The sequence below is a fragment of the Typopeltis vanoorti genome, chromosome 8 (assembly GCF_054136105.1).
Source record: "Typopeltis vanoorti isolate ZY-2024b chromosome 8, IOZ_Tvanoo_1.0, whole genome shotgun sequence".
Classification (NCBI taxonomy): domain Eukaryota; kingdom Metazoa; phylum Arthropoda; class Arachnida; order Uropygi; family Thelyphonidae; genus Typopeltis; species Typopeltis vanoorti.
The window spans coordinates 78,779,688-78,801,653 of record NC_143556.1 but is presented as its reverse complement, the minus strand read 5'-3'; the positions used below and the strand labels follow the sequence as shown (position 1 = coordinate 78,801,653).

The 21,966-nt window shown below is 33.6% G+C and overlaps 1 protein-coding gene across 1 annotated transcript in view; it reads right to left on the bottom strand.

The window, feature by feature from the left end:
* The window catches only part of LOC150104147 (protein Fe65 homolog), a 554,216-nt gene that overhangs the window by 15,457 nt on the left and 516,793 nt on the right, over positions 1 to 21,966 (bottom strand). Inside the window, exon 16 of the mRNA XM_090396406.1 lies at positions 13,292 to 13,400. Coding sequence (XP_090252532.1) covers positions 13,292 to 13,400 — 109 coding nt within the window. The remainder of the gene's footprint in view (positions 1 to 13,291; positions 13,401 to 21,966) is intronic.

Sequence of the window (21,966 nt, the reverse complement as noted above, 5' to 3'; positions counted from 1 at the left end):
GCCCTCTGGAATGGCCTTCCTCAAAAAGTATTCCCAAACTACAACTCTTCAAAAGAATCATCAATAAACTTCTGTCTCAATCCTCATCTGCATCCCCCCCACACACATGCACACGGCACTGATGTGCCTATAGGAGCACTGACCTCTAGTGATCAATATAAAAAAACAAATTAGCTAATTATTGCGCAAGTTTAATAGTAGGAAACTGTCTGTGCTATCAACAATAGGCCACAGGCAAATATTAGATCTGTGGATTTTAGGTACTCTATAAATACGGGATGGTTTAATATGAACAGGTTCTATTTTGTTGATAATTTCTTCAGGCCAAGAAGTCTTTTTTTTCAATAATTTATGAATTTTTTCTTTTGAGACATAACGTGGTCTTAACATATAATTTGGTGAGTAGAACTGTCATTTAGGAGATCTTGCAATTTTTTTGTTATAATATGCTTGATTCATGATAACTGTAGTGGTCAGTTTTAGTAATCAAAATATTTTCATTCATTCTAAAAAATGAGACATAAGAGGAAGAATTCATCAAAACATATTAATAATAGAATCACTTAACTTAATTAAAATGTCTTTATTTATAAAATGTTCGGCTAAATTCATAGCCACTGTTACTACAATTATAGGAAAACACACAAATAAAAGAACAATTCACTTGAAAGTGCGTGATATTACGTGCACTGTTGGCTACAGGAGAATAGCCCCATCTGCATTAATAGACATACAAAATAAATTACAATAAAATAATTTAGTTAATAAATTATTTTTACATATAAACAATAAATTAATTACAAATTAAGGATGAGTATTAATCAGTATAACTTCCCGAAATTGAGAAAGTTTTCGGCACTCATTTTTGTTCAGGTTTGGGTGTGTGAATGTATGCTTCACAGATTTCTTTGTACAGAAAGCTTTCTTTGGTTTTTATTTTCCAGAAGAAAATGACTCTTGTGTAAGACTTTGGTTTTGTTACACTGAATCTTGTATTTTGTAGATAATGTGTGGCTTGCCAAACTGAATTTGTTGGGTTCTTGAAATGTATTGATTATGTTCTTCAAGATGACTTTGTGCATAATGACCAGTCTGTCCATAAAAAAAAAGTGCAAGAGCAGGGGATTCTGTAAACTCATAAGGAAGGTATTAAGTTTGCAAACTGGATGGAAAGAGACTTTTAAGTCAATCTGTTGAAGTAGTATTGCTATTTTTAATGCAATTTATGAATTGCATTTCCTTTAACATATGGATTAAAAATTCTGGTCATTTCTTCTCGCGGTGGGTTAAGACAATTATCATAATTATCGATTATTTTATCAATAGTTTTTGTATTATAATCATTAGAAATAAGTTCTTTGTTTAGAAGAGAATTTGTAGAACATATTTTGTGAGCTCTGTCAATTAAAGATTTGATTATACCATATTTCTGACAAGGTTGAGGATGTGAGTTAGAATCAATGTATTTACCAGTATAAGTTGGTTTTCTATATACTGAGAACATCCAGAAAAAGAAAACAAATGCTATCTTCTAAGTCCAGGATAAATTTGATTCTTGAGTTTATTGAATTAATTTTTTCAAGAAACTCATGAAGTTTGGACAAGGAGGAGTACCCATAGCTGTTCCCTCTAACTGTTTGTACAGTTTTCTAGCAGGTAAAGTGTCTTGAATTAATGACAAAGTCAGATAATTTTACAATATCAGGAGGAAAGACATTAAGTAATTCAGTCTTGTCTGTCAGAGGGATATTTGTAAAGAGTGAGACTATATCAAAACTTACTAGATGACCTGTGAATTGTAAGGATAATACTGAAATTTTCTTCTTCTTCCTTCCCTCGTCTTTTACCTTGCAGTGTTGAGGATTTTCATTCGCTTAACAGCTACCGTAGCGAGGATAAGGTGGTTAGCCCTATGCCTCCTGGTGCGTCCTATGTCTGTACATGCATGTGTTCACAGGCTGGTTTGTGTGTTCTGAAGGACAAAAAAAAACTAGTTTCCAGATGAACCCCCCCCTCCCCTACCTCCACATGAGACTGGCTAACTACTCACCTTTAGTCGAAAAAGACCAGATAAAGGTTCCTCATGTCACCAACGGGAATCAAACCCGGGTCTTTCTGACCAAAGGCTTCGTCTATACTGACTGAGCAACAGAGGTTCGTTGAAATTTTATTCTTAAAATTGAAAATTGGCGTGGAAGCTATCAGGTGAAAAGACGTGCTCTCAGAAAGCTCCTGAAAGATTTGTGATTTTTGTTGATTTATTAAGTGTTTTCTTAGATTTCAGTGTGTATTTTTAGTATATTATTGTAGTTTTTAGTGTAATTATTGTACTACAGCATTTTATAACATAATTGCAGAAATATTATTAGTTTTTACTACTCTTAAAATTTTGACACTGCACTGCATCTTTAGACACTGCCTTGTTGTAACAAGGCAGTGTCTAAAGCACAAGTTGTTGCTACTGAGGAGAGCGTTTGTTCTGATGAACAAAAGTACTGATGCAGTGATGATGATAATTTATCTGAGGATCTGATATTTCGAATGTCAATTTTCGAATTGACATTTGAAATAATTCGATTAAAAGAAATTATTAGAAAATCGACCAGGGAATTGGAAAAGGTGGAAAAAACATTTGACTAAACTTAGACAGGATAAGAAAAAGGATCAAAACAAGAACAGGCAGAAAAGTACTGAACTTGGTAATCAAAATATTAATAACAACAAGATAAGTCAGTTAAAATCTAAGAAAAAAGAGGTGATATGGTATGGTGACTCAATTTTAAAATTTGCGCTTGGACGAGGGAGTCACCACTTCTAGTGTCCTGGGAGCTTAAAAGTAAAAGAGATGGTAGTTCTGGTAGGTACTAATAATTTAAGTAGTGACAAATATAGTATGACAGAAGATATGAAAGGTCTGTTGGAAGAAGCGAGAAAGAAATGTGAGAGAGTAAAAACTGTAGGATTACTATCCAGACTGGGTTAAGAAGAAGGGCAATGATAGCAAATTATTTCACGTGCAGGCTGTGTATAAGATATGGATGCGAGTTTTTAGATGTGTGGGGTGTGTTTGATGGCAGAAAAGACTTGTATAAGAAGGATGGCCTGCACTTGAATTCATTTGGCATCAGAAGCCGGAGAAATTACTTCTTGGTATAAAACCTAATGCAGAGAGAGAGAGTCAGGGAAACTAGATCATCAAGGGAGGAATGAGAAAAATATGCATGAAAGTTATTCAGCTATGGTATGCAAATATGATAAAGATATGAATGTCTTTAGCCTATTCTTATAATTAGATATGCAACCTATTTGGTCTTGTTCTAGAATTTTCTCTTTTCCCTCCTCAGACATACTTAAAAAGTCCGAACCCAAAATTCTAGAACAAGACCAAATAGGTTGCATATCTAATTATAAGAATAGGCTAGGTGATAATTTATTATGTCTATACACAAATGCCAGGAGCATTAGAAACAAAGGGAAGTTGGCTACTTTATTAAAAACGATGTGGCCTAAGATTGTTGCATTAGTGAAACCTGGCTATCAGAATCAGATATGGTAAGTGGGATTGAGTATAATGGGTATACTGTTTTTAGGAATGACAGAAGAGATAGTAGAGGAGGAGTGCTACTAATGATATCAGATGACTTGTAGAAACACAAGAAAACAATGATGGCAACAATGTCCCATGTAGTGGTGAGTTTGAGTCTATCTGGTGGGAAGTGGAGGTTAACAGAATGAAATGTATCGTGGGGTGTTGCTACAGACCTGGCAGCTCAGCTGCAAGGGATGAAGAAATGCATCGGCAATTTAGCCTTATGGGTAACTAGACGAATGATCATTATGGGTGACTTTAATTTTCCAAACACTGATAGAAGAGAAAAATCTCATGATAAGAAAGAAGAGGAATTTAATGAATTGTTGCGAGACAACTTTCTCAAGCAGCATGTGAAAGAAGGAACTCGAGGTCAAAGAGTGCTGGATTGGCTCATAGTGTCACAAAGGATCTCTGTCAAGAATATAGCTATTTTACCACCAATTGGTGACAGTGATCATGCTGTGCTTTTTTGGGAGTATCTAATTGTACTGATGCTCCGATTAAAACAGGTTATATGCGGAACTACAAAGCTGGAAATTATGATCAACTTAGGAGAATACTGAATACTATCTTTGAGGAATTTAATGAATTGTTGCGAGACAACTTTCTCAAGCAGCATGTGAAAGAAGGAACTCGAGGTCAAAGAGTGCTGGATTTGCTCATAGTGTCACAAAGGATCTCTGTCAAGAATATGGCTATTTTACCACCAATTGGTGACAGTGATCATGCTGTGCTTTTTTGGGAGTATCTAATTGTACTGATGCTCCGATTAAAACAGGTTATATGCGGAACTACAAAGCTGGAAATTATGATCAACTTAGGAGAATACTGAATACTATCTTTGGTCTCATGGTATCGGTTACTGAATGGTAAAAATGTCAGCAATGCATGGGAATCTTTGAAAAAAGTGCTTAAATGAGGCAGTATCTGAATATATCCCTAGTGTTCAAAGAATAGATAGGTATAAACGAAGAATAAATAAATATAAATAAATTAATAAACCTTATTAAGCAAGAGATTTATGAGAAGAAGATGATGTGGAAAGAATATTGCAAGAATAAGAGTGAGAGGGGTTATGAAATATATAAAGCTCAGGCTAGAAAAGGAACAAGCATTGTGAGAAAAGCTAAATTAGACTATGAAAAGAAATTGGACATGCAAGCTAAAGGCAATCCAAAAGAATTTTATCGTTATGCTAGAAGCAAAAGAAAGAATGAATGTGGAAGAATAACTTTATTCAATGTAGAATGTAATCAAGTGTCGGAAGCTAATGAGATTGTTTGGTTAAAGAGTGCTCACTTTACTAAGATATATATATCACCCAGTGGTACTGCTACACTGGAGAGCTGTTGCATAACCTAGATAAGAATTTGTCTATAGGGACAGATGGACTATCAGCCCATTTGCTAAAGGAACGTTCAGCCGAATTGGCTACCTTTTACATGTTTGTATTAACTTGAGTCTCAGCTTAGGAATAATACCACAGGAATGGAAGGAATGTATGATAGTTCCATTGTACAAGTGTGGTGCAAAAACTGATGTGTCTAACTACCGAACTCAGTATCACTGGTGTGGTAGTGAAGATTTTAGAGAAGAACTTGAATACAGAAATGGGCAGACAAACAAAACATGCTGTACTCCACAAGGAACAGCATGGGTTTACTAAAGGAAAGTCATGTTTTAGCAATTTGCTTATATTTTATAACAATGTTACGGCTGAGTTGGATAAAACGAATGGGTACACTATGATAATGTTGGATTTTTCTAAGGCATTCGATAGGATACCACATGAAAGGCTGTTGCATAAACTGGAGAATATGGGATTGGAATATAAATTCTTGACTTGGATCAGGGGATGGTTGATAGAGAGAGAGAGAGAGATATCAAAAAAGTAATATACAGTGGGTGTGAATCTACCAAATTTAAGGTGACCAGTGATGCATCTCAGGGTTCAATCCTTGGGCCATTATTGTTCAATCTATACATTAATGACATTAGACAGGATCTAACATCTGATGCGCAATTGTTTGCCAATGATATTCGAAGATAGGCAGGGCAATCAGGAATGCTACTGATATTCATAAATTACAAAATGATTTGAATAGACTGGAAATTCAGGCAAACGAAAATGGCTGTCAGTTTAATATTAGTAAGTGTAAATTTAAGCACTTTGGCATGATTAGAGTTCCAGCAGCATATTATATTAGCAAGGTTATGCTACAAAAAACTGAAGGGGCAAGAGATCTTGGCATATTGGTGGATAGGAATTTCAAGTTCAAAGGTGACATAGCAAATGTTGCAAATACAACTTAGAGGATAATTGCGATGTTGAAGCAAACCTTGACATGTAAGGATAAGTCATTTTTGCCTCTTTATAAGGCTTTAATAAGACCACACCTGGATTATTATGCAGATTTGGTCTTTCAGGTTCCAAGGGGATAAAGAAGCTGTGGAAAGGGTGAAAAGAAGTTACAAAGATTATATCCAGATTATGGGATTTAGATTATGAGGACAGATTGCGAGTATATGGATTGCAGACTTTGGTTAATAGGAGAAAGAGGGGGTGATATAATAGAGGTCTATGAACTTTTGAATGGGTGTTATAGGATATCAACTGATGAAATTGTTTGTTATATGGAAGGTGGGGAGAGAACATGGGGCATCCATGGAAGTTAAGTTTGTTCACAGGTAAGAAAGAGGTAAGAGCAAGGTTTTTCTCCCAGAGAGAGTAGTGAGTGAGTGAGTGGAATAATTTGTCCTTAGGGATAGTGAGTGCATCTAGTGTGAATGGGAAGGGAAGTTAAGGGAAGGTATGATAGCTGGTTTGGGTGATTTATAGAGTCTCTTGAAGAGTCCTCGACTCCCTGGAGGTCTCAGATAATAATAATAATAAAATTTATCGAATTTTTTTTTTATGAAAGAAGCAGTGTTTTTCTGTAAATGCAGAAAGAAGAGTAGATAGGTATTTTGAGAGTTTGTCAGACATCCTACATAGTTTACAACAGTTCTTAATGGCACATTTTCTTTATGCAATTTAGGAAGGTCATACACTCTTTTAGCAAAAGCAGGGTGAACTTTTAGCCTTTTTATTGTTTCTTCATCCCAAGAATGAATTCTGTCCAAGAGGCTGTTAAGTTTATTGACTTGTGATTGAGTTGGTTCTCTATCAGTGCTTCTGAATGTAGAATCATCTTGAAGTAGAAGTTTAAGTTTTCTAAAATAATTGTTCTTCTCATGAACTACAACTGCACAGCCTCTGTTTCATGCTATTCTCTATGTAATGATGAAATATGAGTATTATTCAAAGGATTAGACTATGCAGTAGATCCAAACATCATTCCAATCATGGACTTCATCATGTATAATACAGATAAAGATTTTCGTAACCGATCACATAATTTTGCAACTAAAATCAGTTTTTAAGCAGCATATATTTTATTTACATAAATATCCCGTGAAAAAAATTTCTCTAAAAAAGAATCTCAAACCTTATTTTCTCTGAAATATAATAAGAATATAGTTATTACTAATGCCGACGTAGGTTATTCAGTTGTATTTCATGATAAGAACAATTATTTTAAAAAACTTAACTTCTACTTTGAGATGATTCTACACAGAGAAGCAACTCAATCACAAATCAATAAACTTAACAACCTCTTGGACAAAGTTCATTCTTGGGATGAAGAAACAGTAAAAAGGCTAAAAGATTACCATGCTTTTGCTTCAAGACTGTATAACCTTACTAAATTTCATAAAGAAAATGTGCGGTTAAGATCTATTGTAAATTACATAGGATGTCTGACTTATAAACTCTCAAAATACCATTTACTCTTCTTTCTGCGTTTACAGGAAACACTGCTTTTTTTTTATAAAAAATTCAATAGATTTTAAGAATAAAATAAAATTTAGAATAAAATCCTTACAACCCACATATCTTCTATACTCTTTTTCAGGTTATCTTGGAAGTAGTGGAATAAGCTACATTCCGGCTTTTCTTACTATTCATACTATAGGCTTATGCTGCATAAATAGTTCCCTAAATTTTTTATGTTATCACATCATGTAGTACTTTGTATATAATTATTTTACTACTTCCTTACTTGCCAATGCTAGAATTGTTTCATACTATTAAATTGCTACAGGGAACTTATTTTAGGAAAATGCAATTATCTATCAAGTGGTCTCCGATGACTGTTGCCATAGTAACAACAGCGAACTAATATTCCACTGCCTTCGGAAGCGGTACAGCCTGTAGTATATTTCTTTCCTTCCAAAATAACCTGAAAAAGATTATAGTAAGTTTTGATGTATTCTCATTCTTTACAAATGTCCCTCTGATAGATATAACTGAATTACTTCATAATGACTTTCCTCCCTTATATTGTAAAATTATCTGACTTTGTCATTAATTCAGAATACTTCAGCTACTAGAGCAAAGTGTACAAACAGATAGAGGGGGAATAGCTATGGGTCTTCCTTTTTCTTCCAACTCTACCTAATTACTGTATAAAACATTTCAAAGAACATTCTGTACGTTTTTTTTTTTTAATCTAAACCATTCATTTGGTACATATATGTTGATGATGTTTTTGCTGTATGGAACTATTCCTTGTCCAAATTTAATGAATTTCTTGAAAACATTAATTCAATAAACCCAAAAATCAAATTTATCATGGAAGTAGAAGACAACAATTGTCTTCTTTTTCTGGAATGTTCTCATTCTACATCAAGCAAATGTTAGTCTACAATTCTCAGAATATAGAAAACTAACTCATACTGGTAAATATATTGATTGTAACTCACACAGTGGCACACCCAGAGGGGGGGGCCAAGCGGCCCGGGCACCCCCAAAGAAAAGGAAAAAACACTAGAAAAATTTCCAAAAATCTTTTCCTAATTAAAATTCATTTTTTTTATTTATGTTGTGTGCTACTTATGAATTAGCGATCACTGCAGATGCTCAGTTATAGGTCGTATGCGATGTGTAGTGTGTATTCGCAAAACGTCTACTCAACTCCCCCCCCCCCAAAAGTTAAATCCTGAGCGCTCGGCCCCCTCCAAGATTAAATCCTGAGTGCGCCACTGCTTGTAGATGTTTAAAATTTCCCAAACTGTATTTGTTCCACCTATCTTTGAAATTTGCATTCAATAATAATAATAATAATAATAATGCCTGTGTAGCATTGATAACACTTTCTTAACGTGACCAGCAGAAGAAAGACTGTTGTAGGCGGTACAGTAACGAGGGTATGAAGCGCCTGTGGCAAGTGTCTAACTTGCGCCTCCCTAACCCAAAAATGACAAAAATTTTGAGAAATTTAAATGTAACAAGTTAAATTTTACTAAATGCAATATGTTAAATTAAATTTGATAGGGTTAATACTTACTATTAACACCATCAAAATGAGTTGCAGTGTGTTGCAGAATTTGTGTATCTAAAGCAGTGTATTGCCGAAATTTAAAAATACAATATAAAATACGGCCTTTTATATCTATTTATTTATTTTGATTTTTTACGTTTTGCGCCCCCAAACCTAGTTGCGCCCGTGAAAGAGAGCCTCTTTCGCCAGGCACTGGTCGTAGGTTGGTATTCTGCTGGCTAAATTAGAAGAAAAATTTCTAACTTTTTTCCCTTCTTTTCTAGTTTCAGCCTGTTTTTGAATTAGCTAATCTTGGGTCTCAAGAAAGTAGCTCCCTTCCTCAGAGAAACTGATAATTTTAATACTATAACTGAATAAAATGGTCATGGAGCTTTCACGATTTCAGACAATATGACAATAATATGAGGTTGTGGTTAAGAGCGCCAGGTAGCCATACTCTCGTAAGTGGGAAAGTGTACAAATGATCCAAGATTTCAATAGGTTGAGCCCAGCTGCTTATCGATTTCCAAACACTGCCGGGAAAGAGTTTTGGCTACTCAGTCTACGGAATAAAATCAATTAGATTATTTATTTACTTGATTTCATTAAATCTACCCAGTGTCGATTAATTTTGTTTGTGATAAGACTGTTTGCAGTGGCAAAATTATGCACAGCATTATTTTATGTACAAAGTACACAAGCCAACAATAAACACGTTATAACTTTGACATACTGTTACTATTACAATGTGACACATCCAAGGACTTATCCCTGGAGGGCACTCTGCCCTACTCTGCTACATACATCTCCCCGGATTTTTTATTTATATATATATATATATATATATATATATATATATATATATATATATATATATATATATGTTATATAAAGAATTGAATGACTAGAACCGAGATTTATATAAAAAGGTTTTAATATAAAAACACGACTAGTTTCGGCTTGTAACAGCCTTCATCAGGTGACATTATAAAAGAAAGAAAAAAGAAAAAACACTAAAACACTGAAGCTTAAATAAACTATGAACACCATAGAGAGTCTCTATACATAATTGACACTAAATCGTTGTGGTTGTATTTAAAGCTGTTCTTTCGTTAGTCGTATTGTTGGGAAAGTGCGTACTAGTAGCATCTCGTGAACGCCAGTACATGATTACAACTGAATGACAATGTGGGAGGTTGCAGCTCAAGTTATAGATGAACAGGGATGATTTCTCTAGATTCCACAATTTTTCTCTCTAGTTCATCACTCAGAAGAAACAAATAGATGCAAAGGCAATGTATCTATTCCTTACATAAGTACAGTTTCACATAAATTAGCAAAAGTTCTAAGAAAATACAATGTCAGAACCAGTGGCGCACCCAGAGGGGGGGGAGGGCAAGGGGCCCGGGCACCCCCTAAAGAAAAGGAAAAAACACTAGAAAAATTTCCAAAAATCTTTTCCAAATTAAAATTCGTTTTTTTTATTTATGTTGTGTGCTACTTATGAATTAGCGATCACTGCAGATGCTCAGTTATAGGTCGTATGCGATGTGTAGTGTGTATTCGCAAAACGTCTACTCAACTCGCCCCCCCCCAAAGGTTAAATCCTGAGCGCTCGGCCCCCTCCAAGATTAAATCCTGAGTGTGCCACTGAACTCACATCTTGACCCTTGTCAGAAATATGGTATAATCAAATCTTTAGTAGAGAGAGATAGCTCATAAAATATGTTCTACAGATTCTCTTCGAAAAACAAAGAACTGTCTATTATCAGAACTACCTTTATCTCTGATAGTTATAATACAAAAACTACCAATAAAATAATCAATAATTATGGCCATCGTCTTAACCTACCTCGATTCATGCTAAAACAGAGAAATTAGCAAGACTACTTTGGCAGATTGACTTACGAGTCTCTTTTCATCCAGTTCACAAACTTAATACCTTCCTGATCTCTCCTAAAGATACATATCCTTCTCTTTTTTTATCTTGAAGTTTACAGAATTCCCTGCTGTTGTGGCTTATGCACAGATTCATATTGAAGAACATAAGGAATACATTTCACTTAAAGAAACCAAAAAATTTGGTTTGGCAAGCCACACATTATCTACAAAGCACAGGATCCCATGGAAGAAAACAAAAGTTTTACACAAGAGTTATTTTCTTCTGGAAAGACTGTACAAAGAAAGCTGCAAGGCACACATTCACAATCCGAACCTGAACAAAAACAATAGCTCAAACCTTTCTCAATTTTGGAAAATTATACTAAGTAATACTCACTATTCATATATTCCTTAACTTGTAATTAATTTATTGTTTATATTTAAAAATAATTTATTAAATAAATATTTTATTGTAATTTATTTTGTATATCTATTAATGCAGATGGAGCTATTCTACTGCAACCAACAGTGCACATAATATCACATGCTTTCAATTGAATTGTTCTCTTTTTTTGTTTTCCTATAATTGTATTGACAGTGGTTAAGAAACTCAGTCAAAATAGCCAATAATGTATGTTGGTCTACCTTCAGTAGCCAATAATGTATGTTTAGGTGGGTGCTACAAAAAAAAGACTTTTTTTTTGCAGTTAATTTAAAAAGAATTTAAATTAACATGATACCATTATTAATATATTATAATGAATATTTTCATTCACATATGTTAACTTTTTTTTTAAAGCAGCTGTCTAAAGATATATTACTGGATATTGAAGGTGAAACACAGTAAATGCCCTGTTATATATTCAACATAATTTCTAGTTTTGGAACTTGATTAGGCATAATAGCAAAGTTATGACCTTGATTGGGAGAATTCACAGCATCTTCTGTAAGCACCTGTGATGATAAATTTATACCACACGATCTCGTTAAAGTTGCGGTCAGAGCATAGTATGTTGGCAGTGTTGTAGAATCTCAAATTTTTTCAAGTGCCTGCATTAAACTTTTGTGAATTTTATTTTTTTCTGAAACTTCAGAGATGTGATATGGGATGATTCACAGATTAGGATTTAAAACATCAAATAGTTCTCCAAATAGAGCCATTATAATGCTGTTTAACTTGGTAAGCTCTATGTGAGTGGTGGCAATTTGCTCCTGTAGCAGCACTAAACTTGCCTGTCAGTAAATACAATGTACCTTAGTCAAATGTAACTTGTCTTTGAAGTTGAGAAAAGCAGGAATAATATTGCTAGCACACCATCATTTCATGAAGGCCAACCTGTTCAGTTGTCTGGCTGTTTTCAGTTTCAACTTATTAAACTGTTGCACTCTGTTTACAATATCATTTCCATGGAGGATCATCAATCTAATAGAAAAGCTTAAGTGTTGGATGTTATTCATAACTTATTTTAAAAGTATTACAACACCAAACAAGTTACCTACTTGGAGAATTGTTAAAATAAGTTATGAATAATGTTCAATACCTAAGCTTGTCTATTAGATCCACTCTATCATATACTACTCTCTGGTGTCTGTTAGCCCCCACCCCCACCCCCACCAATCCAATACAGCCTGGAGGTGTCAGATAATAATAATATTTGAGCATTTCTGGTTGAATATCATATACTCCAACTATCTTTCCACATTTCATATATTTTGTGTTTTTTTTTTCTATCTCAAGAATTGATACATAGTCCTGGCTATTTTCTGTCACTATTCTGAAACTTCATGTCTAATTTAGCAAGCTTTCAAAGTCATTGCTCCAAACATCTAGAATATGTTTATATTTCATGTTCCTGTTACTATTATCAGCTCTTTCCTTTTACAGCACTCCATTCTGCAGGTTTTCTAAATAGCCTGCAGAATATTTTGCCACCTTCCTGATATTTATCTTCTATATTCTTACCAAAATCTTCCCATGAAATTTTAGTTGCTTTTATGCAATGCTTCATTTTCTTAGTCATTCTTTGTATTCTCTCAGAGAATATGGTGATTTACTTTATCTTAGCTTAACAATTAATTTTTTACAAATTTATTATATTTGTAATATAATATTACTTTTTTTTTAACAGTTTTCATGAAAGTCCATCTAGATATTAAAAAACCTGTTTGCAAAATTCTACCAAAATTCTTAAAATTGACATCACAGATACATTGATGATGAACTTGCAAAAAACCTTCCCAAATACAGAAGAATCAACAGAAAACAAAAAATTTGGAAACGTCTCTATAATTCAACGTTGTACTAGTTTTAACACACTAGTTGTAAAATGTTTTAAATTTGATTAGCAATACTGTCATAAGTAAACATGACCCAGAATAAGTCAGGGCCTAGGTGATGGTGATAATGCTTAGTCATTATAAGAATCAGTTTGTATATCTTATAGTATAAGTTACTTACTTTGCAGGCAGCTTCTATTGTTTTGCACAGGGCACCAGAAGAAGGTTCACAGTGAAATGCATGGGCCACAAACTGATCCTGGGCAGTGTGCATTATGAAAGCACAGTGTCTGAAAATATTAACACAGTCATTTCCATTAAAATTTATACTAATTATACATGACAAAGGATATGAAATCTTTTTGAAATCCTCTCTCTCTCTCTCTCTCTTTCTTTATATATATATATATATATATATATATATATATATGAACAAAGTACATGAATATTTTCCAAGCTCAAAGCTGTCTATATTCAATATATATATATATATTTATTTTTTAATGAAAATAACTTATATGAACATAGCCAAGTCATAAAATAGAAAATAACTAATTTATTTCCAAAGGCATTAATAATTTGCCTTTCTAGAAGATTTCATCAGGTGAATAACACATTGAAGAGAGAGAGAAAAAAAAAAGAGATACATAAAAATATTACTTAGATATATTACCAAAGTTCTAAATTATCAATGGATTGCTCACATTAGAATGAATTCGCAGACTAGCTGCATGAGGACGTGGTCTCGTGACCACCATAGTTGAAGAACAGAGTAACAATCAGAAAGGTTGTAGCTGAGGTTGAAATTAAGGCGAACAGGATTTAGTGCAATTTCTGTTGATTCTAAGATTTTTCTTTCAAGTTCATCATAGCATTTGTAAATGATTTAAGATCTATCCCAGTTTACTGAGTGTATAGTAGACTGGTGGTCATTGGGATCAGAAGAATTAAGAACATAACAGGATAATGCTGTGGCGCTGGTTCTTCCATAGGTGATACCCCTGAGATGTTCTTCAATATGAAGCTAAACTAATTTCTCCGCTTGTCTATAATAATATGGGGAATTACATCCACGCCAAAGATGGTATGCACCTGGATACTTCAAAATTGTTATGTTTAGGTTTTACTAGTTGAAGCCAGGATTGAAGCTTTGTTGGGGGGGGGGGGGGATAAGGTACAAATTTTACATTTCTTGAGGACAGGGCTGCCTGCATTTATACTTTTGGAGGCCCTAGGCACAACATCATTATGAGGCCTCAAAAATAAGCATTTTTTTAGTTTATTGAAAATAAAAGTCAACATTTCCATAATAACTCATTTTAATAACACAATACGACATTGGTATATATATATTTGCATTTTAAAAAAAGTATAAAAATTAATCAGTTCAAATTTAAATAAAAAAATTAATCACTAAAATATTTTTTTCTGGCTTTGGCTTTAGCAAATATATTTATATCATCATAATTAATCAAGTCCATTACATCTGATTCAATGTATAATAACGACAGGCCACTTGTTTTATTTTGGTGCACGTTGCTTCTTAAATAATTTTTTATTCGTTTCAACACTGAAAATGAGCGTTCAGCACTTGCATTTGAAATAGGCATCATCAAAAATATTTTTAAAATTGTTGCTCCGTTCGAAAAAGTAGACCTTAACCCATCGTTTATAAATTTGTACATATTTTTAATTGAAGAATTTTCTTCCTTTATCATTATTAAAAATTGCTTAACTTCATCAGTAAATTTTTCTGGATCAATATCAGTCCCATAAGTTTGTAAAATTTTATTAATACTAACTTGTACTTGTCTTGATCTATATCTTTCTTCAAAAAAATGTCAAACATATCTAATATGTTGAAATAGCTTTCTGTTCTTTCATTAATTTCCAAAATATAGCATCAGCTTATCGCAAATGACATTAAAAGTGTTCACAGCGAAATTTTCTTTCCCATGTAATATAATCTCATTGTTAGATTGTGAAACTTCATCACTCATTTTTTTTTTTTTTTCAAACTCTTTCCTTTCTTCATCTTTAAATTTTGTCTCATCTGTTAATAAATTCGCTTCTTCATTTACAGAAGCAAAACTATTTCTTATATCTAAAATAAAACCAACTAAAGACTAACAAATTATTAGCTTAAATAAATCCATATTGGGATCTTGTAGAGATTTACTAGTAGCATGTATTGATTGTAAAATTTTGTCCCACACAACTGTTAAATTTGCTGTTTCTGGTTTGTCAAAATGTTCAGCCAATGATGAGCTCTCTAATTTAGAAATAGGTTTTTCATGAGGAGAAATGGATAGTTCAAGTAATGCATCTTTAATTTGTTTATATCCACATTTCAAAGCCAATATAGCATCAGCTCTTGCAGACCACCTCGTTTCACTTAGTCTTTTAACTGTTAAAGATTTTTTTTTTCTAAATGTTTAAGGAGTATACCCCATCTTCTTGTTGAAGATGAAAAGTGATTATACCATTTGGAATAAAACAAAAATATTGCACTGCTTCCGGACAAGATTCTGTGGCACAGTTGCCAATTAAATATAAGGAATGACAGAGCACGATATATAATGTGCAGAGGGACTATGTTTTTTCAGCCTAGCTTGTAAACCTGTATAGATAATTTTCATATTGGCAGTGTTATCATAGCTTTGTCCTCTGCACATTTTTATATCCAAAATAATTCTTCTAATTTTTTTAACACTACCTCTTCTAAATATAAGGAATTATGTTGAGCTAAAAGGTCATTATGGGCAATGTCTGGCATTGAATCAAATATTATTGCAAAATAAGCAGCTTCCTTAATTTCTGATATTAATATTTCTCTTGTTTTTTAAGCTATTAACACTATGAATTCATCACAAGTGTGGTAAGAAAGATAATTTGATCTGCCAGAACCACAGTTGGCGTACAATTCCATGCGATGTTTTAAAAAATCATCAAATTCACTGAAATAATGTAAACACGATAAATAATTTCCGCAAGAATCAGAAAAAAATATCATTCGTATTTCTTCTAAATGCTAGCCCTAGTTTACTCAGTAACTTAATGGTAGCTATTATTCTTTTTAAAAGCTCTCTCTTCTTCAGATTGTATTTGTTTGATCAATTCAGAATCAATTCGACTATTTAGAGAACTTGATTTTCTTTTGCGATATGTGCACACAGCTCGTATATGCGCAGTAGAATGCTCGTGATCACATAAGGTTCGTTATATTTCCCCAGTCATTAAAACCCTTCATTAAGCTATTATTTGACTTAGAAAACAATTTACAAACAAAGCAGTAAATTGCTTTGCTGGTTTCTGAAAAAATTAGCCACTATCATTTCTCCTTTGTTCCATTCGCCTTTTAACAGTAAAAATGTGATTCATTTACATTTCTGACCATATATTCTATTGCGTTCTGTCTATTCTTTTTTTTAAGTTTTCGATTTTACCAACATTCTAAGGCATATTTATTAAAACATAGTCGATAAACTGTTCATTAATAGTAAGTGGCCACACTGCTATATCGGTAGGATAAGAGATAGCTTGCTTGCTGGTAAGTACAGACTCCGATTGAAAATTTTCTTCAGAACCCTCTTGATTTGTTTCATTTACTTCTTTCTCTCCTTCTATGTTTTCCACATCCTTTTGATGTTTTTCATTTTCACTTTCATCTCCTCCTGATAATGATATTCAATGTTTCGTTTTCATCCCGAGAAGTGTGAAGTACAACTTCAGTTCTACGAAATTGATTTTCAGAATGCAAGAAAGACCCCCCCCCACCCTTTTGACTATTTAGCTGTTTTTCATTTTCCCTGAGTCATTTTCTTTTATTAGCTCTGGATTCAAATTTTCTTGGCATCATTATGTGCATTAATCTATCAAAAGCAAAATAAATATTTATTAAATCCAAAATAAACATATAAATAAAATAAGCAATTACATTAAAAGCTAAAAAAAAAACAAATAAAAATAGAAACAGTAAATTAAGAATAATAAATTAATTGAAAAATATATTCTTACCGACTGCGACAACTACTTTAACCATATAATTAGGTATATACACTTTACAAATACTAGCCAAATAACGGTAAGTAAACTATCAGTTTAATTACTGTTATTAGGAATTTCCTTTACTGTTCTACAATATTTGACCCTTTTTGGTGCACAATTTATTTATTGTGTCTCTTTCCAGAAATAAAAACGAATTTCACATGTATACAATAAATATTAATATTAAAAAAAATCTTGGTAATATTAAAAAAGCAACATCGTAAGTAATTTTATATAAATAAATAAAAAAAGCTAAGCTAACGCCTTTTTGTTCCCGTATAGTGAGTAGGTGAGGCCGTTTTTAAGCCCTATCTAACTTTCGGAGACTGAGTGGGCAGTTCAATCTACACTGGTAGCCAAACAGAGATAGCTGGCCAAAAGCTATCACTAATTAATCGGCACGCAGTGAAGAAGGCGGCTAGTAAGTGCTGTCATCTGGTGGTCCATAATCCTAACACAATATATCTCATCATCATCAAATTCATGCCATGTACCCTCAAGGGGGTGTACAGGATATGATAGTACAACATGAAAAAAATTACATCATTACTAACTTCCTATCTACAATTTTCCTCCAAATCAGTCTGTTACTTGTCAAGACTCCAACATTATCAGATCTTATATTTCTATCGTCTAAGGCACTTTGTACAGTATCAATCCACCTATATCTTGGTCTTCCTCTGGGTCGTTTTGCTGCCAACCTGGCAGAGAACACTTGTTTTGCTAATCATTCTTCGCCCATTCTGTTTAAGTGACAATACCACCTGAGATTAACTCTGCTAATGCATTCCTGGATGTTGACAATGTCAAGTTCTTTCCTAATATCCTTGTTTTTAATATGATATTGCCATTGATGCCATCTGTTCATGACTCTAATTTTTCTCAGGACTCTCATATCTGTGGTCTCTAGTCTTTGGTCAAGTGTTTTACTTCTGACCCAGCTCTCAGATCCATAAGTTAAAACTGGTTTGAACACTGCCTTGTATACAGCTAATTTAGTGTTCCGACTAATTTCTCTCTTATTCCATATGAATTTATTCAATTGACTTCCCACCATACCAGCTTTGCTAATTCTGTTGTCTATTTCTATATTTAATTTACCATCTTCAGTAAAAATCATGCCTAAGTAGCTGAAATGTTTTACTTGTTCCACAGGTTCCCCGTTCACAACACAGTTGACATTTTCAATGATTCTGCCTATTTTCATTGTCTTTGTCTTTTTATTGCTGACTTTCATACCAAATCTATTACAACAGCTATTCAATTTAGTCAGAGAATCTTGCAGACTTGTAGTGGATTTATTTAGAAGTATAACATCATCTGCATAAAGCAAAGAGCTGACATTAACATCTCCAATTTTGATATCATGTTTAATACCACTTTCCTTCATAATGTGATCCATATAGATAATGAATAACAGAGGGGATAACATACATCCTTGTCTCACACCAGATTTAACATTAAACCATCTTCCTGTACTTCCTTCAATTCTAACTGCTGACTTACAACTCAAATAAAGACTAAGTATTGCTTGATATAATGCCCCATTGGCACCATATAACTGTAGCATATTGAATAGCTTCTCTCTTGGCACCTTGTCATATGCCTTTGTCAAATCGACAAAACTTAAATACAGATCTCTGTTATATTCCCATGCTTTCTCGACTATTTGTGAAGATCTGATTCTAACAGTCTCTATTTGGCCTGAATCCAGCTTGTTTTTCACCAAGCTTTTCTTCCACAATTCTTCTCAACCGTTTCTCAAGTATACTTGCATAGATTTTGCCAGGAACACTCAGTAGAGAAATACCTCTGTAATTCTCACATTCAGTTTTATTTCCCTTTTTTATATATCGGTACTATGAGAGCTCTACTCCAATCATCGGGAATTCGTCCCTCTGTCCAGGCTTTCTGAACTATGCAGTGCAGCCACTGTAAGACTCTTATACCACCATACTTCATTCAGCATTTCTGGCCGAATAATCTACTCCTGCTGCCTTTCCACATTTCAAGCCTTTGATGGCTTTTTCTACTTCAAGTATGGATATGTATTCTTGACTGCATGCCTGGTCAGTGTTTTTTACCACTGTGCTGTCATCACTGCTTGTTTCATTTAGCAGTTTTTCAAAGTAATTACTCCATACTTCAAGGATATCTTTTTCTCTCGTTTTCATGTCACCTTTATCATCTCTAACTCCTTTTACAGCACTCTTTCTTCCATTTCTAAGCTTCTTCAACAACCTCCAGAATATTTTGCCACCTCCTTGATATTTATTTTCTATATTCTTGCCAAAGTCCTCCCATGACTTTTGTTTAGCTAGTTTTACACAGTGTTTAGCATTCTTGCATTTGTCTCTGTATTCTCTAAGAGCACAAGCTGACTTATTTGACAAGAACTTTTGATATGCTTTCTTCTTTTGCTTCACTGCCTCTTTAAATTCCTGTGTCCACCAAGGAGTTCTGATTTTTTTATCCTTGCAGACAACCTCACCACATACCTCTCTGGCAGAATCAATCGATGTTTTCTTCAGAGTTTGCCACTGAATCTCCAAGGTTTGATTCCTGTTCTCAAACGCTTTCATTTTTTCTTCAATAATCTTTGTGTATTTTAGTCTACAATTCACATCTGAGAGCTCCTCAACTTTTATTCGCTTTAAAACTTTCTTACATGTTATTCTTTTCAATATGAAATTGAATTTTATCCTGCTCAAGACTAAATAGTGATCACTTCCAATTTCAAATCCTCTGTACACTCTGGTGTCCAGCACAAGGGAGAAAACATCACTATCAACAATAACATAGTCAATGAGACTTTTCTTATTCCTTACCTCTTCTCTCCATGTGAATTTGTGCACATTTTTATGTTGGAACATGGTGTTAGTAATAACCAGTCCATGTCATGAGCAGAAATCCAACAGATATTTGCCATTATTATTAGCTTTGCTCTTTTCTCCAAATTTTCCCAAAATATTTTTTTATGTCTGACAATCATTTCCTACTCTGCTATTTAGATCCCCAACAAAGACCAACTTTTCCTTTTTCATTGTGTCAGTTGCTTTTTCTGAAGCCTCAAAAAATTCCCACTTCTACCTTAGTAGAACCTTCTGTGGGACCATAGGCACAAATAAGTCTCATTGTCCAGTTCCCCATTCTCATATTTGCCCACATTACTCTACTTGAGACTAACTGCCATTCAAGAAGATTAGCCTCGTATTTTGTGTTGAATACTATGGCTACTCTTTCTTTTCCTTGATTGTCATTGCCTGAATATAACATTTTGTATTTATTGCTCAGAAAGATCTCACCAGCAGTTTTTGTCTTTTTTGTTTCAGTCAACCCTATTATGTTGATCTAGTTTTATCTAATTTATCTAATTCTTCAGCTAGCTCCATTTCTTTGCCATTCAGGCTTCTTATGTTGATAGTACCGATCTTTAACTCTGGTGATGTTGAGTTGGGGTTTGTTTTCAGATTTGTTCCAGTAGCTGACTTTTCGCTGTTTGCCCTAGCAAAACAACGGGGGCCCTTGTTTAACCGGGGCGACACTCCAGCCGGCATGAAATTTTGTCATGTCGTGCCATCATTTTTATTATTTTGGTTTAACAAATAAGAATACAATTTGGTCAGCTAAATCCCAAATTGCCAGCCCATCCTCGTTCGTTCAGTATCCAAGTAGATACCCAACAGGGTGCACCACGAGAAGGTGAGGATTGGACATTAGGTCAGAAGCCCTTGTCGGTTCTCTGCATTCCTTTAAAGGCTATGTGGAGGTCTCCTCTCGGTTATACAGCTTTGACCCTTAAGCACAATATATCTAATGTCTGAAAATAGTGTGGCTTCGACGGCTGATTTTCTTTAGTTTACGGGAGTAAAAACCCGCTAGCCTGTGCCAGAGACCGAATAACTCTGGAACCGGTCGAGAAAATGCTTAGAAAAAGTTCCTCTAGTCGGCGACTATATTCGAACGCCTTTCGTCGTGCGGTTAAGCGCTGTAGAGTGAAACGCCACTTCTACTGAGCTACACAGGCTCATATAAATAAATGACTAACTTATATCGATGAATTATAAATAATTATGCAACTTCCATGATACTTTATATTTAATATTAAATTTTCTAAATAGTTTAAAATCTTTTAATGTAATTCTAAATATATATATTATTTACACTTTTAAATATTCCATGTAATTGAATCATAATTAATTTAAAGAAAGATGTAATTAAAATCTTTCTGTGAAAGATTTCAATTGCAGTGTTGATTGTTGATTTTGTTAGACAAGCTTCGCTGACATGCATCATAGCTGCTACAAAATTTCTGAATACCGAAAAAATATTAAAAGGTATGGTAATAATTTAGTATAGTGATAAAAGTTTTTTTTTAAAAAAAAATAATAATTTACATGCAATCAAATTAAGTTTGCTAATCAAGGTAAAAATAAGAACTTCGTAAACTGTAAAGTTCAGATATTCTCACTAAAAATAAAAATTGTAGCAAAAATCGTCATATTTATGGAATTACAACACGGATCTAAATATAAATATAAAACGTTTCAGTTTGCAGTAATATGCATAGTATGCCTCCCTGGTTGACAGAATGGCAAACGTATCTGCTTTCCAACCATCCAACTTTAGGTGAAAGTTAAATTTTGTCACCTAGTGTGAGACCACCTTACTTACTGGAGACCTAGGTTTCACATAAAAAGCATATAATATATATATATATATAGGATTAACTCAGTTCCAACTTTATCGCACAATTATTAAGATTTATTCAACTCCAGCTTTGATATTTTTAAGTTGCAGTAATAAGCA